Here is a 19,226-nt window from a genome sequence, read left to right as displayed (position 1 = left end):
CCGAGACCCCGTCCGGAGCGGCGCCTGGGCAGCTCGGCCACCCGGGGGGCTTTTGTGTAGAGGCTGCGCGTCCCGGTCGCTCGGGGTCCCGGGTCGAGAAGGCTCCGCCTCATCGGCCTCTCCTGCTACCTAGACCGAGTTTGCTGGCGGGGGCGGCGGCCTGTTTCCGCGCCCCCCGGCCCCCCAGCCCGAATCGGCCGCGCCGCAGCCCCGGCCGGGGAGCACACCTGTGGCTCCGCGCCTGCGCCCTTTGTTTCCTGGTTTTTAAAATGCACCCGAGAAACAACTTCGGTGGCGGGGGGCGGGCGCAGACTCCTGCGCTCGGAGCCGGGGCGCCGCGTCCCACCCCCGCCGACCCGCCACGCCGGGGGTGCTTTGGTGCCCCGGGGAGGGCCGTGGGAAGAGGGCCAGGTCTGCCTCCGAGTCAGCGGGGAAATCTGCGAGGGGGTCACTCGGGTGGGGGCGGAGAAAGATAACAAACCTACATTTACCCGGTTCCTGGAGCCGGGGTCGCCCACGTGAATCGTGAGAATTTCTCGGCCCTCACTCGCCTTTCCGCCCCCTGCAAGTCCTTGCCTTGTAGGGCTTTGGGGGAAAGAGGCCTGGGTTCCAGGACTTTGCCGACCTTGCCTTGTGGCCTTAGGCTGGGGAGGAGCAAATTGAATCCACTCCCGGGGGTTTTGTTTTGCCAGCAGTGTTGGAGGCGGGACGAACTCCAGTTGCAACGTGCTTTCGACTTCGATTTATTCATTTTTTTATCTTCCCGGAGCATCTTGAAATTTTATTTTCTCTTTTCGAGTGACCAAAGAACCGTCTCAATCTTGGCGCTCTTTCTTTTCTTACTAATTTTCTTTTAAAAGATTGGATGCAGCTCTTTCTTTAATGAGCAAAATGCGCCTGGGGGTTTCCAGGAAGAATGTGCCAAGCCACTCGGGAGGCTGGGAAGAAACTTTTGCTCATTTTCACTTTGGTTTTTAAGTTAGTTTGAAAACTTGGCCAGCCATTTAAATCCGAAACTTTACTTCTCCCTTCAAGTCGTCCAGTATTTGGGAAGCACATGCTTTTAAATCCATCCATGCTTTTAAAGCCATTTAAACCCAAGTCAGAATTAGCAAGGCCACTTCTTTCCTGCATTTTATGAACCAAGTTGTTTTTCTTCTTTTTTTAATGCTCCTGTTATTCTATGTTTTAAATTGACAGCACGCGTTTTTGTTAATGGACTATTTCACTCCCTTGGCTTCTTGTAGAAGTAAATTTGTAATTAATATCTTGGTTAATGAACTGCATAAAAAGACACCTGGTTTTTAAGACTTCTTCACTGAAACCTTAAATTTCGGCGAGGTTCAGTGTTTTCGCATAGTAGAGCATCATTTTTGTGTGTTTGCTTTTTCCAACTGAAGGCTGCTTGTAAATCTCAAGTTTTACATCTCTGCGGGAAGGGAAGACTGACTCAAGTGAAAAATGACCTAACTTGTAGGGAGGCGGTTTTTCTGCTCTTTGCTGTGGAGCTGCCCGCTGAGGGGCAGCAGGGGGGTGAGGGGCTGAGTGGGGCGCCTCGATGGGCAAGTGGCCGGGGGGGTCTACGTGGATCCAGGGACTGGAGTTTCCCCTGGCCTGCCCCTGCCTGGCGGGTGCTGTTGCCCTTAGAGGCCAAGCATTATTAGCTACACTCAAAAGCCCACAGAAGCCAAGGTCTGCATTTTACTAAAATTTACCTGTTTTCCAGGGCTTTTTTTTTTTTTTTGCGGTCTAGTGTCGAGGGAGTTTTTTAGTCCCTGGCAGGGACTTTGCAGAAGCAATATGCCGTCTCTCACCCACCTGCCCTTCGCCAGATGAATGTTGAGGAAGGATTTAAAAAGCACTTTTCTGACCGGAAGTTTTTCTAAATTGAGGTGCTTTGTTTTTAAAGTAAAAAAAAAAACAAAAGAAAAACAAGAAGAAGCCCTTCCAAAAAACCAGCCTGAGAGCGACTGGTTGAATCTAAATTCCTTTGTTTCTGAAACTCCCACTTTATTGACTGAATTGGATTGGTGATTTTTTTTTTTTGCATGATCAATGTTTGCATGTAGCCCTTTCCTAAATACATTGATTTGAGTGTGAACAGAGCCCACATCTTATTTTTCCTTTGACAGTGACTTTACAGTCTCTTGCCTTTGTCAGTCCTTTTCTTAGTAACACTTGTCACTGTTTAGGACCTGACGGCTCTCTGACAATCCCTTCTTCCCTCGTTGTCTTTTTCATCTTTGTTTTAGACTGCATGGAATCTGCAGCGACTTTATTTACTTCTGCTGCTCTAACTTAATATTTTCAAGTTTAGTGCATATTATATGCTTAATAATTAAAGAGGTTTATTTTTGAAAATTTAAACTTTGGATTTTTGCTGTGTAGGACGTTACTATTTTCAATGAATGCAGAATTACTCTAGTCGTTTTCCTGTAAAAATCACAAATCTGTAGTGAAATTTGGTGGCCAAGTAACCAAGTCCTCCAGTTAGATCTTCTGCTGATGAAAGCGTGGAATTTGTAGGAGGATTACCAGCCAAATACAGTCACTAAGGGTTTCCCTTGTGTCTCAACTGGTAAAGAATCCGCCTGCAATGCGGGAGACCTGGGTTCAATCCCTGGGTTGGGAAGATCCCCTGGAGAAGGGAACGGCTGCCCACTCCATCTGGCCTGGGGAATTCCGTGGACTGTATAGTCCATGGAGTTGCAAAGAGTCGGACACGTCTGAGCGACTTTGACTTCACACTCACTAAGCCGCAGAAATATGTGCATAAAATGGTAATGCTTTTCTCCAGAACTCAGCGATTTCCAAACCAGAACGTGTGTGGTCACTGCTCTGCTATGCTCAGTCGCTCTGTTCTGTCTGACGCTTTGCGACCCCATGGACTGGAGCCTGCCAGGCTCCTCTGTCCGTGGGGTTCTCCAGGCATTGCAGGCGGATTCTTTACTGTCTGAGGGAAGGGAAGCCTGCCTTTTTGATACCTGTTTTAAACTACCTTTTAAAAGAAGCCTGTTTCTTAGCATGAGATTAAACAGGCATATTTACATTTAATTTTAGAGTGGGAAGGGGATGCTGGGGAGGACATAAACCTCACTTTCCCACTTGAGAGATAAAGAGATTAAGACTTGCCCCGAATCCCAGAGTCCACTCAGGGCTCGTCCTCCTGCCCTCTGCCCTCTTGTACCTTCAGGCCGGGAGCCGAAATGTAGGAGACTGGACAGCCCTGTCCTTCCAGGATGAAAGCTCGAGTGCATGTATTCGTCCCCTCAGCCAATACTTCCTGGGCATCTGCTGTGTGTTAGGTGTCGGGCAGATTCAAAGGTGGAGATACAAAGACTTCTGGAAGGGAGCAGATGCTCCTTAAGGAAAGATAACGACATAAGTACTCTGTTACACTGGAGGGGCGCCGGTGACTCAGGCTTCACAAGGGACACGATAACATCTATATTGGCGGCACTTGGAAGACTTCATTATAAAGGCAGTGGTTGAATTGGACTTTGGGGAATTTCAGCTGGTAAAGACAGGTGGGCAGAGAGTGCTCCAGCGGGAGGGAAGAACAGGAGAAAAATGTGAGAGGTGGAAAACCGGGAGCAAGTTCAAGGGCTAGAGAGTGGTGGTCTCCTGATGGAGCATTTGCTGAAGTGGGGAAATAGTAAAGAGGTAAGGAGCAGGCTCTGCTGGGACAGAGCCCGGGAGCCCTTGACTCCGTGGTGGGGGGGTTTGGGTAGGCACATCAGGTTTCACCCAAGCCAGTCAAGATCTCCATTGAAGGAGCAGAGAGATGAGACCGTCCCAGAGCACTCTAGGACTGTTTTCACGGCAGCACTGTTTGCGGGGGGGGGGGGGGGCCTTAAGGAAGCAGTTGTACCAGCGAAGGGGGGCAGTGATGAAAGTTGGTCCAGTTTGGTGGCAGACGGACAGGAGGTGGCTATGATGGAGTGGCAGCTTCAGCTCAGAGTTGGATCAGAGAGGCAGGGGAGAATCTGAGAAAACAAGCTCAGGGGTGGGTGACTCATAGAATGGTCATTCTAAATGTTTTTCTGGGAAACGATGGCAAAGTTAGATTCCGTGTCGCTTAATATAAGGCAGCTGATACCACTTACATGGTGATTAAGTTTAAGTAATATATTTGATACAAATATCAGACCCCTGGTTAATAATAGTTACATCATCACAGGACAAACACCCACGATATCGTTATCTCAAGCCTCACGACAGACTTCCCATTTCACAGATGGAAAACTGAGGTTAACGTAGTTATACGACTTGGCCTGGGTCACACAGCGGGTTAGTAATTAAGCTGCCCTTGAGTCCAGTATACTACCATGGCTCAAGAAAAGATCAAACTTTTAACATCTCTTCTCCTTGTAAACGCTTTTATCCAATGAGTTTTCACTTCTTTTTAAATTGTTGCATTCCTGGGATGTATTTGGTAACCACTGTGTCCTTTCATTCACACTCCTGTAGAGTTTCCATCTGCGGAGGAATGCAGTTAAGCCCACTAATTGCCGGGCAGATCTACAGAACAGCTTCCAACAAGTAGTTAATTTTTTCTCTAAATATGGGCGTAATTTCATTGTTGTTCAGGTGGCTGAAATGTCCTGGGAAAGACAAAAAGTGCTGATGCCTCCACGCTGACTTCTTGGGGTGGATCCCAGCAGGGCTTGGGTGTGTCGTGGGGAGTCTAGCTCTCAGCCAGCCAGTCTTTCCGGCCTTCTCAGAGGTTCTGGAAGGAGTGGCAGAGTCCTGAGGCCTTGGTGCCCGGGGCCCTGCTCCCCGCCCTCTGCTTTTCTCTGTCTCCCTCCTGCAATCCTGGAAAATGGGCAGGTGTGGTTCTGATGTGGAAACCACCGCCCGACAGACCCCGGGATTCCCAGAGACAGCATCTCGTAAAATGCCAGCATGCCCCATCGTCACGGGCACCTTAACACCGACACCCTGGGCTGGGGAGGATCCAGGGCCTTCAGAGACCCCAGGAATGCAAAATCTGGATTTCATGGAGATGATGACCCAGGAGTGGGAGGCTGTAGCCCATAGGTCTAAGCTTTTGCTTGGAACTCAGAGTCTTGACATGGGGTGGTAAAGAGTCAGACATCGCTGAGAGAGTAACAACTTCAATGTTTTCACTTCTTGGTGGATAACTAGATAACTTCTACATGACTTTAAAAAAATTTTTTTACAGACATCAGAAGGAATGTAAGTTTTCACATAGGGACAGAATTCAAAATACAAATCCCTATTTTGGCTTTGAATTTTTAAGTGTCAAATACTCGTCCCCACTTAATACAGGAAAAGAAAGCATATTTTTCTGATCCTTTCAAAAAATGTCTTTCATGCAGTTAAAATGTATCACTCTCTTTGAAGTGTCTCAAATTTTATTTTAGATCTTATAGATAATTTTAGGAATTAAAAATTACTTGAAAAAGTCTGAAATGTCTCACAATACTCAGTCATCATTTCTTCTTTTTTTTTTTTTGCTTCTCACTCTACCCTCAATTTGCTGCAAGATATCCTTAAAATTAGGAACTGGGCAAAGTTCAAGATTATAAATTGGGGCAGAAGCCACAAAGTGAAAAATCAAAGGGAAATCTGAGAATCATTTCAGGACAGCAGCCGCTGCTCCCTTGTAAGAGGGACCCGGCAGGAGGCAAGCCACGGGGCTTGCAGCCTCGGAGGCTCCTCTGAGCGTCAGGCCAGCCCCGGGAGGTGGCTATGATCCTGCTGAAACCTCAGGCCCCTCCAGTCTAACTTGCTCCAAGTCACAGGCTGTCCTGCCGGAAGCGGCCGAGCAGGGGTGGCCCCCAAACTCTTTCTGAAGTTAATGATCTGTGATCGGGCTGCCCTCCCCGCCCCGCCCCCACCTTTCACCAACCAACTGTGTGGAAATAGTAAGCTTGGGGAGGAAGTGGGCCTTGATTAGAGCACTGATTCCGAAGATTCTGGGGGAGGACAAAATGAAGGCTCAGAGGAAGCCTTCTTTCTAAAATTGATAGGAAAAAAGAAAAACATTTTTTGCCCACTATTCGGGTGAGGTGAATGCGCTACCTGATGGATCTTTGGAAATACCAGCCTTTGATTCACCTTTGTTTTTCTTCCCCTTTCCTGAACCAAACAAACTTGCAGTAGAGATCTTCTGTGTGCACAGCCCTTTGTTGTCCGGTGCGTGTAGGAGTTGAAAGTGGCTGAGATGTGGGACTTTGCTCTCCAGGAGCAGGCCAGACAGGTGTGTAAATAACTCATGCAGAATGGGGGCAGAGGTGTGCCAGGAAGCTCTGTGCTTGCAGGCCGCAGCCCTGGGAGTGTAACTAATGATACGTGATATTTCCACTAACATGTGTCTAGTGAGTCTTAAAGGTAGGGTATTTTCCTTAGATGCAGTAAACAATTTTTTAAAAAACAAACTCCATGGATGTTTTTCTTTTTAGTTAAGCTCTTTTAAAGAAACTCAAACAAGGTAATGTATGGAACGAGTTTTGAACCTTGTAAGGAGCTAAGCAAATAGACTTTAAGTCCATGTTAATGAAAGTTAAGTTTCAAGAGCATTACGTAATCATCACAATTTCCATCAAATATTTATTGAGTTTTTCCAAGGTCACTATTCTGTGAATCTGAATTCACATAAGACATCATTTCTGGCACATGGCCGGGGTCCTGTGTTGGTGGAATGAATAAAAAGGAGAGAGAGACAGAGAACAGACTGAGCAAAGGAGGAAGAAACAGAAGAAGGAACCGAGTGGGAGAGAAAATAAATACACAAGAAGAAATACAGAGCCGGGGGCTCCGGTCAAATGTATAATGAACAGCATGAAAGACTGTAAAAGGCTTTTATAAAACAAAGTATCAAAAAAAGGTCTTAATCTTGTAATGTTGCATGCCCCTTTTCAAAATATTTTTCTCGTGTTTTTTTCCTATAATCTTGGGAAAAGTGCTAAACTAATGACTTCACAGTTAATTTTGGAATCTTTTCTTTTTTTTAAAGAAATGACTGTTATTTTTAGGTAGTAAAATAAAACAGAAAGCTCTATAATACCAGTTATGCTTTCACGTGGCCCACTTGGATGAAAATCCTGACCATGTTTTCCATTTAGCCTCTGATGAAGGGAGCTTTATGTAAACCTGCTGCAACCCTTACTTGTTTAAACAAGTTTTAGGAAGGATTTTCCAAAAAAGTGTAGGCAGGCCCTTTGTTGTATGAATCATTTGTCTTTGTGAGTTTGAAGGTAATAAGGATTTCAGAGATGTTAAAAACTTTTAAGGACACATGTTATTTTTTCAAGGCAAGCTATTAATTTTGGTCAAAATTATTTTTTTGTTGATTTCACCCAAATGAGTTTCTTTTTTCTCTCTCTCTTTTTTTTTTTTTTTGCATGACATCCTTCATCCTCCATGTCACTGAAATAAAACTTAAAAATTGACCTTTGATGTCTTTAGTTCAATTCCTAATATGGTTTAAAATCTCTGCACCCCTAACACCAGTTCGTATTGGTTCTGAAAATTTCTTTGAGGCTAAGGATTTGTAAAGTCCTTATGTGCTTGTTAAATAAGTATTTACTTAAAAGTGATTTCTTCCTGTCTAATGGAATTTCGCATTTTCCCAAAATGCACTATATGAAGAGGAAACTTTATTATCTTTAAACAGAACATAGACTTCTGAATTATTTTCAATAGGAGTAGTGTGTTTGTTGGCTTCATAAAATAAAGTTACAGAACAAATGAGCTAAGGAAATTTTAGGTAGACTCTAGCCTAACAGGTGAATTAACTGAGATCTAAAAAATTTCAGATATTAACTAAAAAATCTAAAATTATGTGAAAAAATATGTTTTTGACTTAAAAAATTTTGAATGACAAAAAACCACCGGTGTTCCCTGAAGCAAGCTCTCCTGGCTCCTCTGCTGTAGGGTCCAGCCTTGCGGGAAGCATCTGGGTGTCTGGTGAGTCAGAATCCTCTGAGCAGACACAGCCTCCTAGATTTAAGTACAGCCAGCTCCGTGTGGGTCTGTCACTGGGCGGAAACAGGACCGCTGAAATGTGAAGGTGGATTCTCTTTCCTCCAGTAAACCTCAGGGGGCCTAGGTCTCCCTTCCTCCCATCTCATTTTGATGGTGCTTCCCAAGGATGTTCTGACTGAAGTGAGATTTTACAGACGACAGATGGGATCTGTAGGTCTTGCTTTAAGGACCAGTCTTGAAAGGTTGTGTCTAAGAGAAGATTTGCTTCATCAGATCATACTTTCCTATAGACCAGTCCCAGTACCAAAGGCTCTTCATTACACTGTGCTTACAGTTTAGCTTTTCATTTTCCTTTTTTATACTTTTAAAGAGATTAGATTTTTGTGCATGACAGCTGTTAATCTGTTTCCTGAACTGCCAAGGCAAACACAGAGGGATTTATCGGCTGTCAAGGGTGTGTATAGTGAACATGAGCATGTCTTTTAGTAAAACATGAAGAATTCTTTTTAGTATTATTAATAGACTATGGAGTTACTATTTTTTTTTTAAGTGCAAATTCACAATATTTTAAACCAACATTTAATTGCTTTTCCTCTAAGTGTCATGTAACTAACTGCTCTAGTAGTTGGGTAAAGAGAGCTGATGAGTTTATTTATTGTCAAAGGAATCTAGTGGCATAAAGTCACTTTAAAAAGACCTCGTAGGGACTTGCCTGGCGCCCAGTGGTTAGGACTCTGTGCCTACGCTGCAAGGGGCATGGTTTCCATCCTTGGTCCCAGAACTAAGATCCCACGTGCCCCGAGGCAAGGCCAGAAAAGATTTGCATATACACTTAGAGACCTTCATTCACAAATTTGGCCTCTCTGCTTCTTTTTTGTTTTTTTAATGTTTAATATTTTAATTTTTTACGATACAGAAAAACCCAAGCGAACATTTTGGCCAAGCCCTTCCCTCACCCAGCGTCCGCATCGGCACCTGCCTAGGAGCTCACTGTGCTAGTTTTTATAGTCACACACATTATTAGGTCATTGAAGAAACTCTGACTTTGCTCTGCGCTGAGAGCGCCCTGTCTGTGTGGGAGGGACTGGCATTCTTGGTGGGAATCACCCTCTGGACCCACTGGGAGATCAGAATGACCCAATGTTTCAGAAGAAAGGTCCTCTCACGCCTCTCCAGCTGGGAAAACAAATGTAGTTCACAGGACCTCCCTCACTGCCTGCCCATCCTGTGCTTCTCAATGTCTCTCTGTCTCCTGAAGTCTTGCCTCCCTATTACAATAGGTGCCTTTTGGAAAGTGTTCTAAGTCTATTGGAATTTTGCACAGGTTTTGACAAGGGCTGGAGTCCTGTTTCCATCTCAGCAATCCCCGAGGTGTGCCAGGTCCCCTGCCTGATTCTGGGTGGGAGGCGGAGAAGGGCGGCATTCATGGGGAGGGTGGGGCGCCCTGGGTTTGCTGGCGGGCGGTGCCCGGCCCGCCTGGAGCAGCCCTGGCCCCACCTGGCACCGGTTCCCAGGGGAGCTGGTTTCTCACCCACGCACTCTCAGCGGGTGCTGGCATGTCGGGAGCCCGGCTGGCAGGGACGGGCTGCCAACGGGTGGCAGCGAGAGAAAGTGCCTCTCGGATGTGAGATGAGGCAGAATCGGGAGCGGAGGGGGAACGTCCCACATTCTTGTGACCTTACCCCATCTCTGCCTAGTACAGCTTTTTTTTTTTTTTTTAAACGGTGAAATTCTTTCTTTAAAATGCACAGACACCCTTCCCGACACAGACACACATAAAAGAAAGTCCAGTATATTGAGCCGGCGTCAGTTTTATCTGAAAGCTTGGGCTGGCCTGACTGATCGCTTTGAAGCTCAGGTTTCTTGTAGGACGGACACTCATAAAGTCTTTCCTGAACAGTAATAATTTAGTGGGCTTTAATCTCTCTTAAGCTAAGCTGCAGTGGGCTGTGCTGTGGCATAAGGTATCTGGGCAAATTAAAAAAAAATAAGACTTTTTTTTATTATAGATGACTCCTTTAATGTATATCTGGAACAGACTGAATTTCTTTAATTTCTTTCTTTAAAATGTAGAATATCTAGGACTTCCTTTGTGGTCCAGTGGCTCAGACTGGGCTCCCAATGCAGGGGGTGGAGGTTCAATGCCTGTCTGGGAAGGCTGCAACTAGGAATTCACATGCGCAGTTAAGACCTTACACAGCCAAACTAATGAATAACAAATAAAATATTTTTTTAAAGTCTAGGATATCTACAGCATTCTCCTTAAACACCACCCTTGTTTTAAGGTTTCTGCCACTTGTCTTCCAGTAAAGTGCTGCATTTGCCATATGCTTGTGCCTGAGCATCGTCGTACAGGATAATATTCCACCGTCATCTTGAAAGGAAAAGTGCCTTGTTTTTGCATTAAAGATACTTAAATTTGCTATCACTTTCTTCACCCCGTTTTTTCTTGACTGTTATCGTCTTTTTCTGTGATTGCAGAAAATATTTTTGCAGAGTAAGCTTTTCTTTCGTCTCCTACAAGTGTCCTCACAGACTGGTCAGGAAAGCCCTGCAGCTCTGGGCTGAAGCCCCCTTTTCCAGAGGGATTTTTGATGGCATTGACGTGGGATGAGTGACAGAGAAGTTGCTAGAAATGCATTTCCACGACTCAAAAGACTATTTCCAGATTAGATCTTGTGCTGCGTTTAGTCGCTCAGTCATGTCCAGCTCTTTGCCACCCCACGGACTGTAGCCCAGCAGGCTCCTCTGTCCGTGGGATTCTCCAGGCAAGAGTCCTGGAGTGGGTTGCCATGCCCTCCTCCAGGGGGTCTTCCCAACCCAGGGATCGAAGCCAGGTCTGCCGCATTGCAGGCTGATTCTTTATGTTCTGAGCCACCAGGGAAGCCCAATTAGATCTTAGACCTGGGTGGGGAAAAAAAAAGTGGTGTGAAGAACATTACCGGGCTAATTAGTACAACTTGAAAATGTTCTGTAGATTAGAAAGTGGTGTCCCGACAGTTTTAGATGTCCTGATTTTGATGATTCTGCTGCGGTTATATATTTGAATGCCTTTATTCTTAGGAAAAACGTGCTGAAACCTTTTGGGATAAAGGAGCACGATGGTTCTCAAATGGCTCAGAGAGATGTATCGTTTGTTCTTGAGTCATTCAGTTGTGTCCAGCTCCTTTGCAACCCCATGGACTGTAGCCCAGCAGGCTCCTCTGTCCATGGAATTCCCCAGGCAAGAATACTGGAGTGGGTTGCCAGGGGATCTTCCTGACCCAGGGATCACCCCTGCGTCTCCTGGAACAGCATACAAAAGGGGGAGGGGGACCCAGAGACCCAGCCACTGTGAACAACTGGGAGACCTGGGTGAAGCGTTTTTGCATCTTTTCTGAAAGTTTACAGTCTTTCAAGATGGAAAAGAAAAAAAATTTACCGTCTGCCTTCTCTGTGATTTCTCTTCAGTCAAACGGGAACAATGTCCAGGCACCAGAACCAGAACACCATCCAGGAGCTCCTGCAGAACTGCTCCGACTGCCTGATGAGGGCGGAGCTCATCGTGCAGCCCGTAAGCTCGATTTTCCCCGCTCAGAGCCGTCCGCGGCTGCTTCTGTTCCTGGGCTTGCTCGTGCTGACATAGACTCGTAGACCTCTGCAATCTCATCCCTCACCTCCTTCACATCCTTAGCATGTAGCGCTGCTTTGTCTCAGAACAGACTTCCCCGGCTACCTGCAGTGTTGATTTAACCATGGGAACTAGTTTTCACACTGTTTCCCAACAAATTCGTAGTCTGTGGATTGCCACCCTTTTGGGATTGCGATCACCTGTGGTCGTTTGTGTGATTTGGTAATACTTTCTCTTCCTAGAGATGCACCCTGACGTGTTTATGTCACTGGGTTGTCATGGATTGTGATGCACTCCATCAATTTAATGTCATTTTTTCAGGAAAGTTTACCATCTTGTGAGAACAGTTCTACAGGAGAAACCTTACACAGTATGGGAAAATGAGCAATTAAAAATTGAGGGGCGATGATAACATTGGTGAGGGCCTCATGCTCCTTGATGTTACTGAGATAGCGTCGGAGCTCACTGAATCAGGCGTAGCAGTCAAGAGATCCGTGATTTTATCTGAGTACCCATCACTCAGCTCCCTCCAAAAGTGGCATTTCACTAAGTATCACTCACCATCAAAACCAGAAAAGTTACTAGTTCAATACAACCAACCAGACAGCTTTGTAAGAACTGAAAAGTTATTTCCCACAAGATGCAGGAAAAACTCAGTTTGTGTGTTAAAAAAAAAGATCTTATCTGGCATAATGGTACAGGATTCTTAGCACAGCAGAATTCCAGTTAGATGAATGTCTTGTGTAAATAAGAAAGATAGGTATTTAACACTGAAGCAAGGGCGAGATTAGCAATCTTTGGATGTCCTTTTAAAGGCCTCTCAGACTTTAAAATACAGTCTACAATTTTGGTTTGTGACAATGAAAGTCCCTTAGTTGTGTCTAACTATTTTTGACCACATGGACTGTAGCCTGCCAGGCTCCTCTCTCCATGGAATTCCCCAGGCAAGAAGAGTGGGTAGCCATTCCCTTCTCCAGAGGATCTTCCCAACCCAGGGATTGAACCCAGGTCTCCTGCATTGCAGACAGTTTCTTCAAATTAATAAGATAATTTTCAGTTAAAGATTTTTTGCAGTTACATGGATTGGAGGGGGGTACTTATTTAAGTTTATAGCAGAAACTTTCACTTCCAGTTAACACACATGAAGCTTTTCTTTCCAGTATCATATGACTTCTTTCTTGCAGGAACTGAAGTATGGAGATGGAATTCAGCTGGCCCGGAGCAGGGAGCTGGACGAGTGTTTCGCCCAGGCCAATGATCAGATGGAAATTACCGATAGCTTGATCAGAGAGATGCGGCAGATGGGCCAGCCCTGTGATGCTTATCAGAAAAGGTATTGTGGGGACTTCCCTGGCGGTCCAGTGGCTAAGCCTCCCCCTGCTGCCAATGCAGGGGGCCCAGGTTCGATCCCTGGTCAGGGAACTAGATCCCACGTGCTGCAACTAAAGATCCTACATGTGGTGACTAAAACATCCTGAATGCCACAACAAAGATACCGAGTGCCAGCTAAGACACAGCGAAGCCAAATAGACATTTTTTAAAAAGAGAGAAAGTAAAGGTATTGTCCAAAGAGTGAGCATGGCGCAGACAGGCCTGCAGACGTGCAGGAGTTACGCTCAGTCCTCTGACCCATGAAAGGCTCCCCTGCTTGATAATTTCACCCCTTTTTTGGGTCTCTAATACAAATCACCTAAACCCACCACCTTCATCTTTTGTGGAATCATGAAGCGGCCGAGCAGTGAATTAAACAGACCTGCTCAGGAGGGTGTGCTCCTTTTGAAGAGTCGAGTTTGCTGTGAGATGTTCACTGTGCTTCCACTTAGTGGGTAACAAAAGCCTTTGGTGCAGTTGCTGACTTTTGAGTCTGAGATTAAGTTGAGGACTTCCCTGGTGTCCCAGCGGCTAAGATTGGGCGCTCCCACTGCCGGGGGCCTGGGTGGCATCCCTGGTCAGGGAACTAGGGCCCACATGCCCCAAGTAAGAGTTCACCCCGCAGTGAAGACTGAAGATCCTGCGTGCTGTAGCTGAGACCTGCTGCAGCCAAGTGAATAAATATTTTTGAAAGAATGAATAAAATAGAGTCCAGCTAAGTTTATTGCATACAGAAATGAGACTTATAGAGTTGAAGATGCCGTTGAATGCAGAGGTGTGTAGTCTGATTTTTTGTGATCATGGTATTCAGTGTGTGGGGTCCTAGGAGATCCCCGGGCTGGAACTCGTGAGAAAGTACAAGATGCTGCCAGGTTGGGCAAAGGCAGTCACCCTTGCTGTGATGCTTCAGGCTTGGAGCAGTGGAATACTTAAGGTTTTGTCTGTGACTGAGGTATATATTTTTTAAAAAAAGCCTATAAATAAAATATTTGTGGGCTTTCTTGGTGGCTCAGAGAATCCACCTGCCAGTGCAGGAGGTGAGGGTTTGAGGCGGGAAGATCCCACATGTCTCAGAGCAACTAAGCCCGTGCTGATTCTACGGAGCCTGTACCCAGGAGCCTGGGAGCTGCAGCTCGTGAAGCCTGCCCGGGTGCCCTAGAGCCTGTGAGAAGCCCCCGCGTTGCCACGAAGAGTAGCCCTCACTCCCTGCAACGGGAGAAAAGCCCCTGCAGCAATGAAGACCCAGCGCAGACAAAATAAATAAAATTAGAAAAGAAAAAGGAAGTCACAGGAAAAAAGAGCATGTGCGGTCCCTGGACTGGCCCGAAGGGGGCCGGTTGCCCGGGACGGGTCTTCGGGGCTGTCCTCCTGCCGCGCTGTGACGGCCCCCCTCTCCTTTCAGGCTGCTGCAGTTGCAGGAGCAAATGCGAGCCCTCTACAAAGCCATCAGCGCCCCCCGCGTCCGCAGGGCCAGCTCCAAGGGCGGCGGAGGGTACACCTGCCAGAGCGGCTCCGGCTGGGACGAATTCACCAAGCGCCTCACCAGCGAGTGTCTGGGGTGGATGAGGCAGCAGAGGGTAAGCGGCTTCCGGCGGGCGGGGGTCGCTGCTCAGAGTTCCCGGCCCCTTTTCTCATCGGCTTTTATTTTGGAATGAAGGCTTTTATTTAGAAAGAAATGAAACTCCAGGGATTTTTTTTTCCCTCCCTCTTGTGGCTTAGGGAACCAGCCTCATGGCTTTACAGTCGTCCTTTATCACTCGAGTAATATTTAACAGGTATGATTGAATTGGTAGACTGTGAAAATCTAGTTCTTACCGGAGCATCTGTCATGGGAGTTTATGGGCTAAAACACTTCATTCCCTGAGCTCATCAGGTGTTACGAGAGGTCCTTAAGAGAAAGAAGGAGAACGTTGTGGAGGTTCTTTTAAAATGGCAAGCAAAAAAAATAAAATAAAATGGCAAGCAACTGGAGGAGCTGCTCAGGCAGGGAAACTGGGTCTTCCGGTTTGGGCTCATGGGTTGTTTCACCGTGTATTGTTGAAGTGTCAGGCGTCTTGGGCAAGCGTGACATCACTGATGTGGGAGCGAAGTAAGATCCTGGCACCCGATGTGCTGAGCCCCAAGAGCTGGAGTTTCTACAAAGGATTTTTCATCGCTAATGATTGTTTTGTTGTTTTATGTAGTAATTAGGGGCTGTAATGAACAGGTGGCAGGAGGAATGTGCCATCATCATGTAGATGGGAATTTTATAGTGAGAACCGACCCTGACGAACTGTCCTTCTCTTGAGAAGGTGGGCGTGTTAGAACAATCAGTCGTGCAGAGGGGTGATCGCAGTTGTCAGAAAGAGTGGTTTTATGACTTGTTCTTGGACCAGTCTGGCAGTAGTTCTGACGTTTCTCAATCTTTTTTGTGGGTGTTCTTTCGAAAGTGTGAGGGCTTATGGGACTAAACAGTCATTCATTCATTCGGTTAACCTTTTCTCCCATGTCTTAACAAAGACTTTGTAACACTCTTACAAGAAGGTGGGGCTTATAGAAGAGCAATGTTGTAATTCCAGAAACGTAAATACAAACCTATCTGCAGGTTTCCCAACTCCCTTTAAATCTTTGAACACACATTTCTGACGCGTGTTGTTGTATGTGTTGACTCCATTCCAGAAAATGAGCGTTCCAAAGTTGTGTCCCATAGCCCTGAAAGGGGAGATTATTGAAGAAAAAAAAGATATATGTATATATACACCCAAGTGCCAAATTTCTATGCAGAGCAGTGTGGGGTTGATAGCTGGGTTTGAGCTGTAATAAAACCGTGCTCAGATAGGACTGGGGAATTGGTGGGCACGCCCGTCCCTGCGGGATGGAGCCAGCAGAGAAGGCTGGGCAGAGCTCCTGGAGCCTGGACTGTGTCGGGAGGATCAGTGACATTAGGTGAAACAACCTTTGAACCAGATGACTTCTAAAATGGCAGATCCTCTCATTTCTTCTTAGTCACTATGACAGTTCTATAAAATGACAGCTCACACTTGGTCACTTTCTGAATTCATGTTGGGTGTAGCTTTGTGAGAATCTTTTGTAGCAAAGGCTCAACTTTTTTTTTTTTAATCTGTAAACATAGCATTTTATTAACAAAATGTTTACCCTCTCCCTACAGTATAATCAATTTTTTAGTGACGTAGCATGGTATCCTCTAGAAAAGCTTAGTATAGAATATTCAAGCTAAAACAGTAGTTTAAAAGTATGCCAAGGCTCAGCATTTTTGTTTAGTCGATAACTCGTGTCCGACTCTTTGTGACCCCATGGACTGTAATCCGACAGACTCCTCTGTCCATGGGATTTCCCAGGCAAGAATACTGGAGTAGGTTGCCATTTCCTTCTCTGGGGAATATTCCCAGCCCAGGGGCTGACAGATTCTTTACCACTGAACCACCAGGGAAGCCCCAAGGCTCAACATTTTCAAATTTTGGAAAATAGCATTAGCACATGGACTCAGTTTTCCATCGTGGTGAGGGAGGGGGCGTCTTCTAATAGATGCAGTTGATGAGGGTTTCAGAGGAACTGCGGGCTGTTTTATCCCTTACTGCCGGTTTGCTCTGAGGTTCTCCGGCCGTTCCTCTTGTCCCTGCCTCCTCCGCGCCTGCATTCTTCCTGTGACTCCCGGGGGACTGAGCCGCAGGGCCGGCTGATAAGTGAGAGGTGTCTCCAGCGGCACAGTCGGCACACAGCCACACAACTCCCGGGCCACGGTCTTGCTTCCCTGGTTTGTGTTTCTGCTGATGAACAGGGCAGATATCGCACACCTGGCTGGTAATGAAGGCGGGGTTGGTCATTTCATTAACTTCCCGGTACACTCACTTGTTTTTGCTTTAAAGTTGAAGGGAGCCACGAGAGGGAAAGGTCAGAATCCTGGGTGACTTACAGTTGTCTGGTGGGCTGCCTTTTCTGAAGGCTCGTCAAGGACACGAGAACACGGATGTGGCTCAGAACAGTGTGTGTTCTTCCTGCTGCAGTCTGGAATGTTTGCCCTCCCTGTGTCCGAGAGATTTGGCAATTTACGTGAGCTCATGCCAAAGAAAGATGAGATGATAGACTCGTTCCAGTATGCAGCTTGTGAAATAATATGTTTGATTCTTATTATTTGGCACTCTTAAATTGAAGTAATGGGGATGCAAATTAGAAAGCTAAGTTTAATTTTTAGAAAGCTAACATAAATCCATAATCTTAATATCGCCAATATTCATTGAACTGAAGGTGTTGGATATATACTGTCACTTCTCTTTGAAATGGGTCAGGGAGAGTTTTGCAACCCCAAAGGCAGTGCTAAATTCTGGATTTAAAGAGTCAACAACTGCATTACTCAAAACAAGTTAAAGAAATAAACAGTGAAAAATTGTCTTAGGTCAACTGTTGAGCTTGGGAAGTAGCACTTGATTGAGCTTAATGAACTATTTTTGATGCACATTTAAAAACGACTGAATATAGAAACCTCTGTCAGCATCTTATCACATTGTGTCATACATAGATCTGCACTCACAGCTGTATATATACATAGGTCACTTGGAGGTACACAGGTAGATTTTTTTTTTTTCCCTTCAGAGCATATGGTCTAGGTTTCAAGGATCTCATTACAGAATTGTCTCTGCTCAGCCCATCTTGAGATGGGGGCAGATAAGTTGAGGGAACCCCCAATTTTTACTGTATTGGGCAATCCCCATGAGCTGTTTGGGATTCCCAAGCCTTTACAAACTTTTTTTTTGGTTTCAAAAATATTGATTATTTACAGCTTCATTTGTATCTGACTGCAAGCTTCACATGCCCCGTGGCCACCTGGCCGCTGGGGGTGCTGTAGATGAGGGAATCGGAAATGAAGGGCCCCCTGTGTCTCCCGTGGCAGGCGGAGATGGACATGATGACCTGGGGCGTGGACCTGGCCTCGGTGGAGCAGCACATCGGCAGCCACAGGAGCATCCACAACGCCATCGGGGACTACCGCTGGCAGCTGGACAAGATCAAAGCCGACCTGGTATTCGGAACTCTGCCTTGTAGAGGCTCCAACGGTGCACTGAGGGTGCTGTAGTTACTCCATCCCAGGCAGTTTGGGCTCAAACATGAGTCTGTGACTTCTTCCCCAGTAGACTGGGAGTTTTTTTTTTCATCTTGGCCGTTGGGCATTGTTTTGGATATTGAAGTATAGTTGATTTACGACGTTGTGGTTAATGTCTGCTGTGCAGCAAAGTGATTCAGTTACACATGTGTACATTATTTTTCATGTTCTTTTCCATGATGATTTATCACAGGATACTGAACACAGTTCCCTGTGCTATATAGTAGGAATGTGTTGTCTGTCCATCCTGTATATACTAGTTTATGTCCGAGGATCGAAACCCCCAATCCACCCCCAGACCTCACTCCCCACTGGCAGCCACAGTTTGTTGTCTATATGGAGTCTGTTTCTACTTCATTGATAAGTTCATTTGTACCATTTACGTCACTGACTTTTGTTCTTAGCCCGAGATGCTCATCCTTACTTCTTCCGTTCTTTTCTTTGTTTGTTTTAACCTACTTCCGTCTGCCTGAGTATCTGATCAGGTCTCTCCCTCTTTTCTCTAAGTTCTGAGGAGTCCTAAATGATATTTTCAAACTTTTAAAAGTCTGTGTAACAGTGAGTCTGTAAGGGACAGTGATGCGCCCTTAACTTTGTAGAGGTGCCACCACCAGGCCAGGGGTCTTTGCCTCCAGACCGACTGGGAAAGGTCCCTGTGGGTAAAAGTTTCCATACATCAGCTACTTCTTGCTACTGGGGGATCGGAAGTTAGGATGTGTTTGACAGAAGGAGGTTTAGAAGGGCTGTTCTTCCTATGTAAACTCTCAGGGGGAATTAAATAATTACCTTGCTGTTGGTCTTCTTCTAGCGGGAGAAATCTGCCATCTACCAGTTGGAGGAGGAGTATGAAAACCTACTGGTAAGACGACTTATTTATGACAGCTCTGTGTTCCGTGCAGTTCGGTTTTGTCAATGTGGACCTGGGCATTAAAGCACCTGCTTGGCGCTATCCCTAAGGACTCTGAAAGTACCTGGAAGTATATGAGGGACTTGCAGATGCCAATTTCATTTCTGCTGCTGCGTTTTCTTTACAAGGGAGTTTTAAAATATTTTTTTCTGAAGACAGTACTTAAGGCTGTTTTATTTGCAAGTTGAAGGGTCCCGTCAATAGCCCTTGTTAAATACTTCCAGTTAAAGCCATGAAGCTTTTCCACTTGTGAACTGCAGCCTTTTTATAAAATGCAAGCAAAAATA

At 45.8% G+C, this 19,226-nt stretch overlaps 1 protein-coding gene across 2 annotated transcripts in view; it reads left to right on the top strand.

The window, feature by feature from the left end:
- DSP (desmoplakin) overlaps positions 1 to 19,226 on the top strand; it is a 43,866-nt gene that overhangs the window by 932 nt on the left and 23,708 nt on the right. For both annotated transcript variants that reach the window (XM_065912837.1, XM_065912836.1), the window contains exons 2-6: positions 11,404 to 11,506; positions 12,748 to 12,896; positions 14,337 to 14,511; positions 17,823 to 17,951; positions 18,841 to 18,891. In XM_065912837.1, the coding sequence (XP_065768909.1) occupies positions 11,404 to 11,506; positions 12,748 to 12,896; positions 14,337 to 14,511; positions 17,823 to 17,951; positions 18,841 to 18,891 (607 nt within the window). The remainder of the gene's footprint in view (positions 1 to 11,403; positions 11,507 to 12,747; positions 12,897 to 14,336; positions 14,512 to 17,822; positions 17,952 to 18,840; positions 18,892 to 19,226) is intronic.

The sequence above is a fragment of the Muntiacus reevesi genome, chromosome 20, assembly GCF_963930625.1.
Source record: "Muntiacus reevesi chromosome 20, mMunRee1.1, whole genome shotgun sequence".
NCBI lineage: Eukaryota > Metazoa > Chordata > Mammalia > Artiodactyla > Cervidae > Muntiacus > Muntiacus reevesi.
This window is presented reverse-complemented; position numbering and strand designations above follow the sequence as displayed.